This window comes from Podarcis pityusensis, assembly GCF_964106645.2.
Source record: "Podarcis pityusensis genome assembly, chromosome: 10".
Classification (NCBI taxonomy): domain Eukaryota; kingdom Metazoa; phylum Chordata; class Lepidosauria; order Squamata; family Lacertidae; genus Podarcis; species Podarcis pityusensis.
The window spans coordinates 34,495,400-34,511,064 of NC_138035.1; the positions used below are offsets into that span (position 1 = coordinate 34,495,400).

General features: G+C 42.5%; 1 protein-coding gene across 2 annotated transcripts; it reads right to left on the reverse strand.

Moving 5' to 3' along the window:
- Window positions 1-596: 596 nt before the first annotated feature.
- Window positions 597-13,565, reverse strand: LOC308457427 (uncharacterized protein). Of its 2 annotated transcripts, XM_080971241.1 has the most exons (14): window positions 13,393-13,565; window positions 12,109-12,394; window positions 11,185-11,336; window positions 9,488-9,547; window positions 8,383-8,668; window positions 7,941-8,092; window positions 6,795-6,839; window positions 6,210-6,299; window positions 5,452-5,737; window positions 4,443-4,597; window positions 2,761-3,046; window positions 2,242-2,393; window positions 1,809-1,852; window positions 597-820 (listed from the first exon to the last, which is right to left on the reverse strand). In XM_080971241.1, the coding sequence occupies exons 1-13, from the start codon at window positions 13,469-13,471 to the stop codon at window positions 1,815-1,817; spliced, it is 2,067 nt and encodes a 688-aa protein (XP_080827367.1). In that variant the 5' UTR covers window positions 13,472-13,565; the 3' UTR covers window positions 597-820; window positions 1,809-1,814. The 2 variants fall into 2 exon arrangements, with proteins under 2 accessions (XP_080827367.1, XP_080827368.1); XM_080971242.1 differs by lacking the exon at window positions 6,795-6,839.
- Window positions 13,566-15,665: the final 2,100 nt, after the last annotated feature.

Below are 15,665 nucleotides of genomic sequence, written 5' to 3' on the forward strand. Positions count from 1 at the left end.
CATGGCCATAAAGGAGGAGGAATGGCAGTTGAATGGCAGTAGGAAGCAAGGAGTACAATCTGTGATCTCAAAAACCCATTGCCTACAGTAACCTCCTTCAACCAAACTGACTGGGGCTCCTGGGGTTGCAGTTCAACATCTGGACGACACCCAATAAGGAGAGTCTGGTCCACAGCCAAGCTCAGTGGTACAACCATACCCTTGCCTCACCTGTTGGGCAGAATCACCATTTTGTTCATAACAAATGTGTTTTTTCCACAACAGAATAACATGGCTGGTTTTCTCCCATATATATTCTACATGGAAACAAAGCCCATGGGCCATGCTGTGGTTTCATGTGTTCCGTCTCTGTTACAGTACATTCATATATTGATCCAAATGGACCCATTGGTCTGACTCAGTCACAAAGGCCTTTCAAATCTGAGATTGCTTCCCAACAGCTTTTACTAATATGTCTGCCATTTTTAAATTGTTTCTGCTGGGTATATCACCACTTTGAAAAAGTGAGAATTATGACTATTCAAATAAATAAAGTATGTAAGAAAAATAAAGGAATACGTTTCCCCATCTTGTAACAGATGACACACCCAGCCACATAGAGTTGCAAGTGCTACTGTTTATTTGGGTTTTCAGCCTATAGATGAGTAGCAGGTGAGTTTAGCAGTCATGGAAGGAGTTGACATCCCTCTGGGTGCAGGTTCTTCTAGACAGCCAGCCAGGGTTCCTCCTTGTTAGTCCCTACTAACGATAATTTGTGGTGTCTTTCTACAAAGGTAGGGGTTCTTGGTTTCACAATTTCTGCTGTCCCATGCAATGTAATCTATGCGGAAAGAAAATTAAGGCAGCTGAGATACCAGGGTGATTTGTGGGTTGCAGGATCTGTGCTCTCCTTGGGATGCAACCTGCCAGGGTTGTTTATTTTATGAATTACATGTTTATAGCTACCCGTCCACAAACATTCCTTGGACAACATACTGCAAAACAATATTAAACATGCAATATAGGTTATTAAAACTAATAATTAAAATATTAACTGTCTTCTGTCTTATTAGAAAAGTGTTGTTCACTCCACGGCCTTTTAAGGCTAGTTCACACATTCATGTGGGATGACCACAGCCTCAATTATTTATTTTCTTTTGAAATAATATATACTGTATATTCTGCCTCTGTATGAATTATCCAAGGTTTCCTACAATACACAAGGACTACAAACAGCACACAATACAAAAAGAATACAAAAAACACATAGGGTTTTCTGCCTAATAAAATAAACTCAAGAGAGATAATGATATGAAATTCAGTTAGGAGCAATCCTTCGCAAAGCTTGCAGAGTGGAAAATTGTCTTCTTAGCCTATCTGAAGCAATAGAACATTACCATGTCATCTTTGCTATATGGAAGGATACATATGAATGAAACAGCTGTCACACACTAAAACCATGGACAGATATATACCACCATAAAATAAATGTATATATCACCATAAACACAACGTTTGACAATAGAGGCAGTTCTCTGATTCAGCTCTTGAGGTCTTTGTTCCTATAGGGAAGGATGCGACTGAAGTGAGATCAGCATAGCCTAAAACTCCACTTCCTCTAGATTGGTAGCTCTGAAGCATGTGAAAAAATGGTGCCAATTTGAAGCAAGCCTCTCAGCCAAATTTGGGGAATCTGTCTGAGTGGAAGCCCAAAACTTCACCCAAAATTCAGTCCAAGGCAGAGTTCAGAACCAGTCCTTGTAGACCTCTGCAAATATTGGGGGTGGCAGATCTTTTAGATGTGTGAATTTAAAGAGAAATGAACTTACTCTCAATTATGCTTCTTCCTTTTCAGATGGGATGTCTGGATGTCCTGCAGAATTCAAGATGGGAAGATGATTATATGTGTTTACATCCAAAACAAGAAGAAGTGTCCAATTCTGACAACATCAAGCTTCCTCAGATGATGAGGGGAAAGGGTCCCCATCTGCCCAATCTCCACCTGTCTCCTTAGGGTGGCTCCTTTCTGGCTGTTGGGATAAAATGCCCCGTTCACTTTTACACTTTCTGCGTTCCAAATGGGGAGGTCTTGACTAGAAGCACAATTGTTTTAGAACAGTTTAGTGCTGAACTCATGTTACATGCCTAATGCCAGTAATGCTGAGCCTGGTGCTCAGTTATCAGCAAATGGGGATAGGCATCAATTGCACCACTAAGGGCTTATCCACATTTCTTATCCACCCGAGAAACCTTTTTACTCACCAGATGAATCCACCTTCACACCAAACACTTGGACTTCACACAGGGTGAGATACTGAATGCCTGGGATGGTCAGTGTTACATACTGCCCTTTGAATCCTCCACAATTGTAACTGCGGGTTTCTCCAGCACCTAGTGAGGTGATAGTGGCGCACCTTGAAAAAGAAATCCATTCATGTTAATAATATTAGGTGACTGAAGGACACCACCAACTGCAACATGATTTATGCCAGGAATCGCTAACCAGTGGACCTCTAGAAGTTGTAGGAACCCAACTCCCATCAGCCCCAGGCCAAAGGTCAGGGGTGATGGGAGTTGTAGTCCAGCCACATCTGGATGGCTGCTGGTCAACCTGATCCACACTGAAAAGAATAAAAGATACAGATGAATAATGGAAGATCACTGCATTTCACAGATATATTTTTTATCTGTGGTTTCTGCATTGTCTCATCTTTCTCATGGTATTGTCTTCTCTGTGCCTTATCCTTGTGACCCCCTTGAGAACATTCAACCAGCAGGTACCTGGGATTTGCAGAACCGCCATTCTCAAAGGAGTTGCCAATGCGGATTTCAGCCCCATCCAGCCGGTCTGCACAACAGTCTTCTCGATTGGTGATGCTTATGCTAGACACATCAAATTCTCCCTTCAAGTCCACCGCCCACCATGGATTCAGCTCTATATCCGTGTGAGTGCATGATCTACGCATATAGTTAGTGGAGGTGGACCCATCAATGGCATTCTTTGCAACTCCTAGTTGGTTGTAGGTACTGGACTGGGATGCCTCACCTTCGAGGGCCACATTGGGAACTGCAGGAAAGGGAAAGTAATGCGCACACAACTAAACAAGAAAACTAGTTCTGGGTTTCCAGATATTGCTTGAACAATACAGTGCCCTTATCTCAGCTTTGTCACACCCACTAGTGTGGATGCAACATAGCAGATTGTATACATCAAAGGAGTGTGTACACACACACACACACACACACACAGTTCAACTTGTAGCTCTCAGTAGAGAAACAAATGATTGGATAGCAACATGAGACACCAATCTGGATGTGCCCATGGTATGGTCATTTGCTGACTGGCCCTTTTTCTTGGTTAATAGTGTATTTGTGTGTGTTTGTAGATGAGACAGAGATAGAGATATTAAAGCTTAATTGTTTTTAATGATATTTTCCCCAATGTTTTTAGCTGTTCCTATTTTACATGTTAGCCACCTTAAGTCCCTGTTAGGGAGAAATAAATAGGACAGATAGATAGATGATATAGATAGATAGATAGATAGATAGATAGATAGATAGATAGATGATAGATAGATAGATGATAGATAGATAGATAGATAGATAGATAGATAGATGATAGATAGATAGATAGATAGATAGATAGATAGATAGATAGATAATAGATAGATGATAGATAGATAGATAGATATAGATAGATAGATAGATAGATAGATAGATAGATAGATAGATAGATATAGATAGATATAGATAGATGATAGATGATAGATGATAGATGATAGATAGATGATAGATAGATAGATGATAGATAGATAGATAAGAGAGAGAGAGAGAGGTGGATAGATGGATAAACAAATCTTACAAGGCTAATGGATATTGTTGTGTGCACCCCAATCTCCAAGCAGCAAGAGACTCCAGGTGTGCTGGAATGAAGTTTCCTTGGAATGAAGATCTTTGGAGACTGTGATGTCTTTAGGATATATAGTTTCATTTATAAATACATACAACCTGAGCACAAGACGGAGGGCAACAGGGCAAACTCTTTCTTTTATTTTTTAAATAATTTTTATTAAAGGTTTTCTTAGTTTACAAAAGTACATGCATTGTGTCTTTTTCAGGTTGTGTTTTCTACAGATCAGTTACATTTGTTGTGAGACATAAGTCTTTCTAATATGAATGGCAGGACTTACCTGGCCTGCTAATGCCATTACCTGAACAAAGTAACTGGTTTGACTGGTTTCCTTGTATAGAGTCTAATCTCTATCACAGATTTTGAAGGGAATCATCAACCAGACTGACCCCTCAAAACCGTAATAATATATTCCAGCCTAGAGTACTGAGAACGTCTTATTTCAAACACCTGAAAGTGCCCATTCCCAGCTCAGACAACTGTTTCTCCAGCAAAAAGTAGTTATGCCAACAAATACCAACTCAAGTATTTGTTGGAAAATTTTTATACATACCTGGGGGAGCTCTCCTGTGACCAAAAACTTGAACTTCACAGAGGGTGAGATATTTGGCTTCGCCTGGAATGGTAATAGTCACATACCGTCCCAGCATTCCTTCACAGTGATATTTTTTTGTTTCTCCCAAACCCAGTGAAATGATGGTGGCACACCTTGAAAGGAAACCAGTATGTTAGCCTTAATGAGAGATTTAAAGAATACAATCAGCAACAAGTTCAATACCTGGCGGGGGGTGAGGGGCAAGCATGAACAAGGTCTTATGCTAATGAATGCTTTATCCAAAATATGGCAAGGATACCAGTCAATTCACTAGTCAAATACTGTCACTTAGCCATTCACTTAGCCCGTAAACTGACCAAGTATTTGGCTTTGTTTTTTGCAGTCTTCAGATGAGGATTAGACCATGTGAAAAATGAACATAAGATTTTAGCTGCAGTTCATTCATTTTCAGCTTTGTATTCTTGTTATTAAAAATGCTAGTCTACTGTTAATTGTGAAAGAGTCTTGCTTATTCTTCTAATAAAGTTAATCCTTTAAGAAATACTTTATCATTGCTTTACCGTTTTTGATTGGCCACTTGACTAAATCGGACTAGCTCAGGGGTCTGCAACCTTTAAGACAAAAAGAGCCACTTGGACCCGTTTCTGAAGAAAAAAAACTGGGAGCCGCAAAACCATTGCAACATTTAAAACAAATATAACACTGCATATATTGTTTCTTACCTTAATGTCCGATCTGACAGCGGGTGGGAAGGTGACGTCGGGACAGTGCGTGACTAACGCACGCACCACCCCCATGCAACGTCACAGCCAGTACAGCGCCTGCCACAGTGGGGAGTGTCGGGGCGCAAAATGCGCCTCCTCCCCTCGCTAGTATCCGCCCCGGAGCCGCGGCAAAGGTATAAAAGAGCCACATGCGGCTCTGGAGCCGCGGGTTGCAGACCCCTGGACTAGCCAAATGCCCAGTCCTAGGCCTGGCATCCTTGGGTAGCTGACATTGGCAATACCTGGGATTTCTGATGCCTCCTTCATCATCCGAGTCCCCAACTCGAATTTCAGCGCCATTTATCCTTTCCGCACAACAGTCCCCTCGATTGGTGATCACTACACTGGACACATCAAATCTTTCCCTAAGGTCCACTGTCCACCACGGATTAGCTTCTTCTTGGGTGTGAGTGCAGTGTCCACGCAAATAGTCAGCAGAGGTAGAGCCATCATTGGCATGCTCAGCAGATCCCAGACCATTGAAGATGCTGGACTGGAATGCCTTTCCTTCAAGAGCGGCATTGTAGACTACAAGAAAAGAAAAAACCAATGGAAGAGAGGTGTTTCCACTAATAAACAGCTTAGCAAAACTATCCAGAAGGAAAAGGAACTTGCAAAGTAGGCTCTCAAATATTAGTGGAATGAATAATTAACATTTGGGGGTTCTGTGCACACCAGGGCATTGCATTCATGCATACATGAGTCCTTGTTTCTGTATGTGTATTTGAGCACCTCCACCCACAAGAGGGCTTTTACTTTATTCTTCCCAAATCTCATGTTCCCATCCACAGTTGTAGGGACTGCTTGATAGGATGTACTTAGGGAAGAGTGGTTTATGATATCAAGAGTAGTATTTTAACATTGGCACTTATAAATCAAGTGTCCTCTGTGTGAGCATACAGGAACTCTTGGGTAGGTTTCCTATGCAATCCATAAGAAAAATACATATACCACCAGGTTTGATAGTTCACACCCATCTTCAGTAAAAGGGTCAGCTTACCCGTTGAATAGGGTTGCCAGTTCTCTTTTGCTTCTTCCCATGGCTGTTTGGGTTCTCTTGGCTTTTCCCATTGTTCAATTGGTGAAAAAACTAGTGGAAGAAATCAATGTAAGTAAAAGATTAGCAATATATGAGAAAGATTTCATTCTGGGTGCTTCGTTGTATTTCCAAAAAACATAACAGGTAGCAAGTCTGAATGAGTTTAGTGTGAATCCAGCTCCAAGAAGCAAAGTTAGTTCCAAGAAAAAATGAACTTCAACTCCCATCATGCCTGGCCATTGGCCATGCAGGTGGGGGCTGATGGGAGTTGGAGTCCAATAAGATCTGAAAGGTCCCAGGTCACTGCCTTAAGGATTCCTGGGTGGGAAGGAGGGCTGTGTCCTGAAAGTTGAAATGAGCCGCCTTATAGCGGCTTAGGAACAAGAGGGACAAGTGTAGAGTTGCTGGAAGTGTTTGGTGAGGTGAAGAAGACCAAATTTACCATATTGATTCAAACTAATCAGCTAAATAAATACTGGTTGTTCATGTCTTGTATATAATGTTTTAGGCTTTTGGAACACATGAATGTGAGGAGCATTTACTGACCTTCTGCTTCTTGCGTAGTTCCAGATGAGGTCTCTTTTTCATCTCCTAGTCAAAACATATATTGAGTGTCAAAGCAACACTTCCTAGGTGATGAAAAATATCTGAGCCATGCCAAACCTTACTTAGAAAACAACAACCCCAAGTATACTTGGTTGATGGGGATCCCTGGTATCACAAACCCCCAAATAGCACAGAACTTGAGAAGAATTTTGTCAGTGTCCCACAGGAATATCAATGAATATAATGGGTATGGGAAAAGGGAAGAACAGGTGTAAACATTCTAGACTGAGTCAACAATCGAACTCTGAGCCTTCTACTAACTAAAGTTGCCAGCTTTCTACTGGTAAAGCTTCCATGCCTCTAGGGGACCAGGGTAGAGGTTTACAGGCACAGCTTTACCCTCAGGGCATCAGCATTTTTTTCAGGCGGATGTTAAAGTCATCTATATTGTTATGTACTAAGTTGAATAGGATCCAAACTGCAGCAGTCTGATTGGTCCTAGAACAATAGGATCCAAAAGGCAGCAGTCTGATTGGTCCTAGAACAATAGGATTCAGAATGCAGCAGTCTGATTGGTCCTAGAACAATGCAGCAGTATGATTGGTTGGCAGGAACTACCCAATCATGCTCCAGATAGAAGTGAATCCACAACCTGATTGGCTTACAGTAGAATTCCGGAATTAGCCAATCATGTGCAGCCCATTGTGTAAATAATGTATATAAAGCAGATACTTGGAGGGGACATTCATTCATTCCTCCTCACCACTATGAGCTGAATAAAGAGCATGAAATCACTTTGCGACTCTGAGTATATTTCATATATGTTGTCTGTTGTAGGGCAAGTGAGCATGGCTTTCCTGATATAGTCCCCTGGCCAAAACAGGGAGGCCTAGCAAGCCTATATAGGCCTATGGGCTAAAATTTCCCGCCTCTGGTGTACATCATCACTTGATACTGCAGTTATTAAAAGACAAAGAAGCACATGTGACATGAAGCATCTCATAGAAGAGATGGCTTCCTTCTCCAGAGGTTCCCTTGCCATTAAAGACTTCCTAACCTAGACATCTCCCCTCCATTTCTTTTCAAGGACAACATCGGTCAGCAGCCCACCAAACCACAACATGACAAGGAAACCTCCGCACTTACCTGAGGAAGGTAGCTTTTCACCAAACACTTCAACTTCACACAGTGAGAGGATACGAATGCCTGGGATGGTGATAGTCACATAACGTCCTTGCAATTCTCCACAGTCAAAAATGGCTGTTGCCCCTGGGGCCAATGACCTGATTGTCGCACACCTTGAATGGAAACCAGTTTGTGTGTCAGTATTAACCAGAAGTCATACTGCAGGATAGGTGAGAGGCAACATGTCTCTGAATATCAGTTACTAGGGTCAACGGCTGAAGAGGGCTGTTGTTCTCATGTTCTATATATGGGGTCCCAGCAGGCATGTGGTTGGCTACTACAGAACACAAGGTGCTAGACTATTCAATCTTGGCCTTCGTCTGATCTACCAGGGCTCTTCTTAGGATCTTAAGGAAGAAAAGTCAGGTATGATCCCATCAATAACATCACTCTGTTACCGTACCATGGATTTGTGATTCCTCCTTTTACTGGTGAGCTTCCAATTCGGATTTCAGCCCCATTTATCCGCCTCGCACAGCAGTCTCCTCGATTGGTGATGCTAACCCTGGACACACGAAACTCTGCTCCCAAATCCACTGTCCACCATGGATTAAATTCTAGTTCTGTGTGTGTGCAGCTGCCACGCATATAGTCACTAATTATATGCCCATCGATGGCATTCTCAGGGTTTCCAAGGTCATTGTAGATACTGGACTGAAATGCTTTCCCTTCAAGAGCCACATTGGGAACTATAAGAAAGAGCAGAAAATCTTGAAAGAATCTTGAAAGTGTTCAGGATCCAATGAGCCCAAGATCTTATTCCCCATTTGGTTTGATTTCATTTCATATACAAACACAGCAACTCAGGAGCGTCAAGTCCAGCAGGTCTATGTGAATGTCTGGATTTAGTACAGTTTAAGGTTACTTTTTATCTTCTTTTTTTTGGGGGGGGGATGTAATTGTTTTGATTTGATTTAGACCAGACCATTCATTGTTTTCTTCTGTGTATGTTTTATTATTGACTTAGTAAATCACACAGCTGCATCCTGTATTTCTTTATAAGCAATTGTGATTATTTTTTAAAATAATGCTTATTTCATTTCTTTTTTACGTAACCTGTCTGCACTTAAATCACTGAGCAATGGCGATGAGAATATACAAAATGGATCTGCAATAAATATATGAATGAATTATAAGTGCTAGTCTTATTATTAAAGTTGGGGGCCCATCAATCAGTGGGTGAGCAAATGCCTTGAATTCTCACGTCCTAAATTCATTCACCAGCAGCTCCAGTTGAAGCGGGGATGGGGCATCCATGGCCCTCCAGATTGGTTGGACTCCAACTCCTATCAACACAAACCACTGTCCAATGGCCAAGGATGGATGAACTCAGCAGCTTCCCTTGAGTTAAAGGATATCAGGAAGTAGCGCTGAGTGACTTTAAAGAACTCACATTGCAGAAATTGCTTAAAAGTTGCTGAATCATGCCCAAACTGGCATCCACATTTACAAGACTACACCACCAGCAACATTCCTTCCCAACTAGCAGTATGCAATGGTCTACTTACCAGAAGTGTTAACTTGTTCTCCTGGTGTGAGTGGCTTGTTCTTCTCTGGCTCATGGCCGGCTGCCAAAGAAATTTATAATAAAAAGAAATAAAAGGCTTAGCTGAGCCTTTATCTGCTGATGTAATTCATTCAGCACAGTCTAGAGAGTTATTTATTTATTTATTTATTTATTTATTTGTTTGTTTATTTATTCTTGGGTTCCCCTTGATAAAATTATCAGAGCAGCATGCATAGAAAAAGAATGATATGTCAATCACAACAATTAAAACCATGCAAAGATAAAATCCTAAAAAATTAGCAGAGAGTATGAAAGTCATAATCAAGAGTCCAGGAAAGTGGACTTCCGGGAGGAAAACATGGTGGACTAGATATCTCTGGTCGACCTTCTAGCTTAGCAGAGATTATGATGTGGTGATTAATGATAGCCAAGCTATAAATCTTGGTTATTGAATTATCTCTGGGGAAACAGAGATAACAGGGATTAACTTCCATTGCTCTGAAAGGGTTGCTTTCTACACTGCTGCCCCTTCTACGCTGCATTCCATCTCTTCTATCTGACCTGGAAAGTGACAGGCAAAACATTTTGCTATGTCTGTTTTGAGTTAGCACCCGGGTGTTAATCCAGCATCTCTTCTTGAAGGTCTTTGACATGTTTTGGGAACAGGGGAGTAAACTGTGGGATTGGAATGCCCACAGACCCTACTGAAAGCTTGGTTGCCAAGATAACTGGAGTTAAAATGAGATAGTTGAGACCTAATGTTTTGGGGCACCCCAAGGAAGTTGATTCCAATGTGGAGTCATGTACATATCTTTACATCCCATGACTTGCAACCTTTCTTGATGCATGTAGAAGGATGTTTTGAAGTTTTATAACTTTTGTGGCTGTGTTTGAAACTGCTATATATTGTTCTGATGTGCCTCTTGTCAGTCTTTTCTAACTAGCAGTTCTGCTGAACAACTGGTTAGCAAGGTTCTCCTATTGCAATAGTGTTAATAAACCCAGTTTCTGCTGAATCTGTTGCTGTTATTTTCTTGGCTCCATGTTTTTATTTAAAAACGTGTTCCCTCACCTGGGAAATGAACAAACAGTGTAGAAGTAAATTCTTACCACGTGGGTGTTTCCCCAACCCTGCAGAGCAGATTTGAAGAAGGTGTGGGTCACAGGGGAGGAGAGGGGGAAAGTTTTAGAAAATATTGTGCTGGGTTTGGAATGGATTATAATGCTGTAACTGTCATGGCTTCCTCCATAGAATTGTGAGGGAAATTACTTTAATGAAAGATTCCCTCATATAACGCTACGGTTCCCAGTGATCTCTGGCATGGCAGAATCATAGCACTGGGAGGAACCTCAAAGGTAATCTGCTTCAACACCTTCTCAATGAAGAAAATCTGCTACTACAGCATCCAGAATGACCATTAATGAATAAGTCAGCATTATAGACATTGTGTTTCTCCTGTATATTAGGCTGGGTACAGACCATCCATTTAAAGGACATACCTTCCTGTAAAGAATCTTGGGAACTGTGATTTACCTCTCACAGAGCTACAGTTCCCAGCACCCTTTTATAAAGTACAGATCCCAGGAATTTTGGGGGGTGGGGGGGAAGCATGCAGTTAAATGTGCTTTAAGTACATGGGATGTGTGCAGCCTCAGTCTCTTTGCACATAAACAGATACCAATATCTTTCCTACTTACCACTGGAATCTATCTTCTGACCAAACACCTGGACTTCACAAAGCGTGAGGTATCCGCCCCTTGGTAGGGTAATTGTAACAAACTGCCCTTTTGACGCTTCGCAGTAAAAACTGCGTGTTTCCCCAGCATCCAAAGAACTTATTGTAGCACATCTAGAAAAGAAAAGAAAACATCAAGAAACAGTGTTAAACAATAATTGAAGAACTTTATCCGAAAGGTGAAATCACATGAACATTTCAGGAAAGAGAGCAAATATTTGCTATGTTTGGGGAACTCAAATAGCTAGGGATCTGTCTGAAACGTATACACTACATTGTTCTCCCTGTGCCATAATCCTGTAAAGCAGGGATGCCAGAAAATGTTGACAAACTAGAAGTGGAAATGGCCAATGTTGACAAATTCACCCCATGGGAGGAACAGAAATTGATCCAGTGGATATGATCAGCGTTTGCTGTTTTGGCTCCTTTCAGTCCACAGACAATATATAATTGATTACGGTACATTACATCCCCCAATTTGCATTGCATTTTCTTTACGTTTAAATGAGTGGGGCGGCATCATAGGACAATGTAACTTATATAATTTACGTACGGAATTAACGATACATAAATTATGTAATTTTGCCACAGCAGACAGCAAAACAAAATAATGTAGCTTTTGGCAGACAGTGAACTGCAGTGGAATGGAAACAGTCCTGGATGTGACGAAAACAGGGCAGAAAGAGATAATTGTACCTCATGACATCTCAGTGTGTAAGACAGAATAAGGAACCTGTGGCCCTCCAAATAATTGAATTCCCAAATCGCAACAACCCTAACCAACATGGACAATGGCTAAGGATGATGAGAGTGCTACTACAGTAACACCTGGAGGACCGCAGCTTCCCCTTCCCTGGCTACAAAGCATCCGATCCGTATACAGTACCTAGGATTTGTGGTGCCTCCTCTCTCTGTGGAGTCCCCAACTCGGATTTCAGCCCCATTAAGACGGTGAGCACAACAGTCTTCCCGATTGGTGATGCTTACATGGACTACTTGATACTGCGCCTGCAAGTCTACCGTCCACCATGGATTACTTTCATAATCTGTGTGGGTGCAGGATCCCTCTGTATATACACCTACTAAAGACCCATCAATGGCATTCATAGCTCCTCCTTGCGGGTTGTAGGTGCTGGATTGTAAAGCTTCTCCTGTGAGGGCCACATTGGAGACTGAAAGAGAGTGGGGGGAAGTTTCCATTTTATTGCCAGAGGTGTGGATTAGCTCTCGTTCCTTAGTATGAAACCTTACAGTGCACTTTAGTGGCACTAAAATCCCCACCGAAAAGAAAGAAACAAATTAGTTACGACTAATTAAAGTTCCATTGTCAATTAAACTAACCCCTGAGCAGACATAGTTAGAATTGCCCTGAGAGTCCTATCAAATTCAATGCAGTTTACTCTGAGGTAAATAAGTTAGGAGTGCTTCTATTAGTTCCCATAATTATGAATCGTCACTGAAGAGTTAGCTGTGGTCCATACTCAAAAGAGCCCCAGGGGGCAGAAGCTGGTGGGAAATAGTAGTTTCGAATGAAAAGGGCACATGGAGTACTTCAGGAATTTATCTTCACTCGGATTAACTACTGTTAAGAAATATTTCTTAACATAAACAGGGACCCTGATCTAAAGGCAGGCAGTCACATAGGAAGCCCTATTGAAATAAACAGGATAGCAATCAACTTGTCCTTTTCATTTCCAGCAGGAAGTAAGACAGCCTTCTCTGGGTTGGTTGGTTGGTTGGTTGGTTGGTTGTTTTTTAAGATTTTATTTTAAATTATTCAATAAAACAGTAAAATGAGAACTACCGAGAATACAAATCAAGTAAGCAGAATACGGAGCCCTCTCTTAAAAGTAATTCTTAGCCCTAACCCCCCACAGAGGACCGTAGTTCCTCCCAGCTCTCACCAGAAATCCTTCATTTCTCCTCCCAGCCTCTCACCTGGGAGACCGACATTTTCCTGTCTCTCACCCAGGCGTCTACCATTTACCACCCCCATGAGACTACAGTCACTGGACATTAATAAAGGCCCCAGTCATCGCACTCAAAAGAAAGAACAAAAAGAAGAGAAACAAAGAAGAGAAACAGAAAAAGGAAAGCAAGGGACAATACAAAGAAAGACCAGTGAAGAAAAATAGGGGGAAGGAAAGACACCCAGTTCTTGGTAACACACCCTCCAACGCAGGTCGGGAAGGCAGGATGGTCAAAAGCAGCAGCGAAAGGCAGTATTTAACGGTCCTTCTTGGAACCATTGTGTCCTCTTTTTTGCAGGATCTGTAAAAAGAGGCTGGCCAGGCTCAGGAGAGAACACTTCCCAAGAGAAGTGCTCTTGATTTGAGTGCCCCAAACAGAATTGGAACGAGGTTACTGAACTCTGGTGGATGCTGCTCTCCTCCAATCAGAGAACTGTTCAAAATCAAGACCATTCAAAGGTACATTTCAAAGGTTCATTTTGTGGCTTGAAGAAATATTTGACCTGTTGCCAGTTACAACAAAATAGGGTTGACAAAGGCCAGAGTCTGAGGTAAAGGTAAAGTAAAGGTAACCCTTCTTAGGTCCAGTCATGGACACCTCGGGGGTTGCACGCTCATCTCACTCTATAGGCCAGGGAGCCGGCGTTTTCCGCAGACACCTTCCAGGTCATGTGGCCAGCATGACTAAGCTGCTCGAACTGCTAGGTTGGCAGGAGCCGGGACTGAACAACGGGAGCTCACCCCGTCACGGGGATTCAAACCGCTGACCTTCTGATCAGCAAGTCCTAGGCTCTGTGGTGTAGACCACAGCGCGTCCCCACATCCCTAGAGCCTGAGGTAAATGAGGCAAAAGATCAGAAACAGTACATGAAATATGGTCTGAAATGAAAATAAATAGGAGGCCTGTTCTTTCTTTCAGAACAAAGTGACAGCAACCATTTTACTCGCATCCGCTTGATGTGCAGTCATGCACACGTTCATCACTGCTGACCTGGAGGTGGCCCGAAAATGGAGAGGAATGGGGTCAGGGCAGACTTATGTGTGCAGGGGGCAGGAATGGAACAACTGCGCAGCCTGCATAACAAGATTACTGAAAGTACATGCAGCCACCAATAGCAAAAATAACAAGGGAGCTTCACGGTTTCACCTTGGTCCTAGAAACCCCCCTCCCATGATGTTTCTCAGTGTCCCTCTCCTGCAGCAGCTTCTTATAAGGCTTCCAAAGACAAGGGGTACGATAGCAGGGAAATGTGCTAACTGAATACCAATGTACTAACTGAAACACAGTCATCCTTCAGATTTGCACTTCTCCCCGGGTCCTTCACAAGCAATCTCAGGCTCCTTTGTCTAGCCTCTCATTGCTCCACCCTTTTCATTCCTCTTGGTATTCTGTGAGACCAGGGGGAAGGGGAGCTGGTCGGAGGAGGAATGAGAGACTCCCTGGACTCTTCAGCAGCCAGCCTCATCTCTGCCTCTTGGCCCGATCCTCTCCAGCCTCTTCTTCTGCCTCTGAATCGGGACTGCTCTGTTTCTCAGCCTCTTCCTGCTCACTAAACCCTGATACCTCTTCAGTTCCCATCAACTCCTCCTCCCAGTCTGTTCTCTCTTCTCCCCCCCACCACTCATCATTGTCCCACCCCCAACCCCCTGGCTCTCAGTCTGGGGGATCCCTTGGGGGTTCCCCAGCTGGTGCCTCTCACCACTCCTCTGTATCCAGCCAGCCCATGACATTGCCTGGGTCTCCCAGACACCCTCCCAGAGCAGCACGAAAAAAAGAAATATCTTGTTATTGCTGCTAGTCTGACGCTGGATGGAGGAGGAAGTTAGCTAGATGCATGTTTAAGTGCAGTCCTCCATATCCACAGTATTTTATCCACTGCTCAAGCATACTGCCTTTACAGTGGAAAACGCAATTGGCTGGCTTGAGTATGACTTACTTGATACTGGTATGATTCCTTGACTTTGCAGTGTCCACCCCACCCCAATGCAGTTTTTCATGTCAGCCACACAGCCACTACTGGCCTGCATGTCATCACTGGGCTGCTATTGATTCATATGCAACAACCATAAAACAAAAGTGTAAAATATAAAACAAATCAGCAAATGCAGCCCTAAAATCATTGCCTCACCTGACAGCTAAGTTAAATTCCTGTAGGTTGTTGCTTTTTCTTTATTGAGGTTGATAAAATTGTGGGGTGTGTTTCCCCCCCGAATGTGTTTATTTTGCAGAGAGTTCTGAAACAGCAAACATTTGTTGCTTCTTGTTGTATATTTGTATCTTGCTATTCAGCTCAGAAGCGCAAGGTTGTGTGTCTTGTCCTCCCCTCTTTTTATCTTTGCAACAGCCCTGTGAGGCAGACTAGGCTAAGTAAATAAATGTACATAAGCATATATGTATGGATTGATTGATTGATTGATTGATTGATTGATTGAGTGGGTGGATGCAGGGCCCCCAGTCCAGTGTTGGCATCAC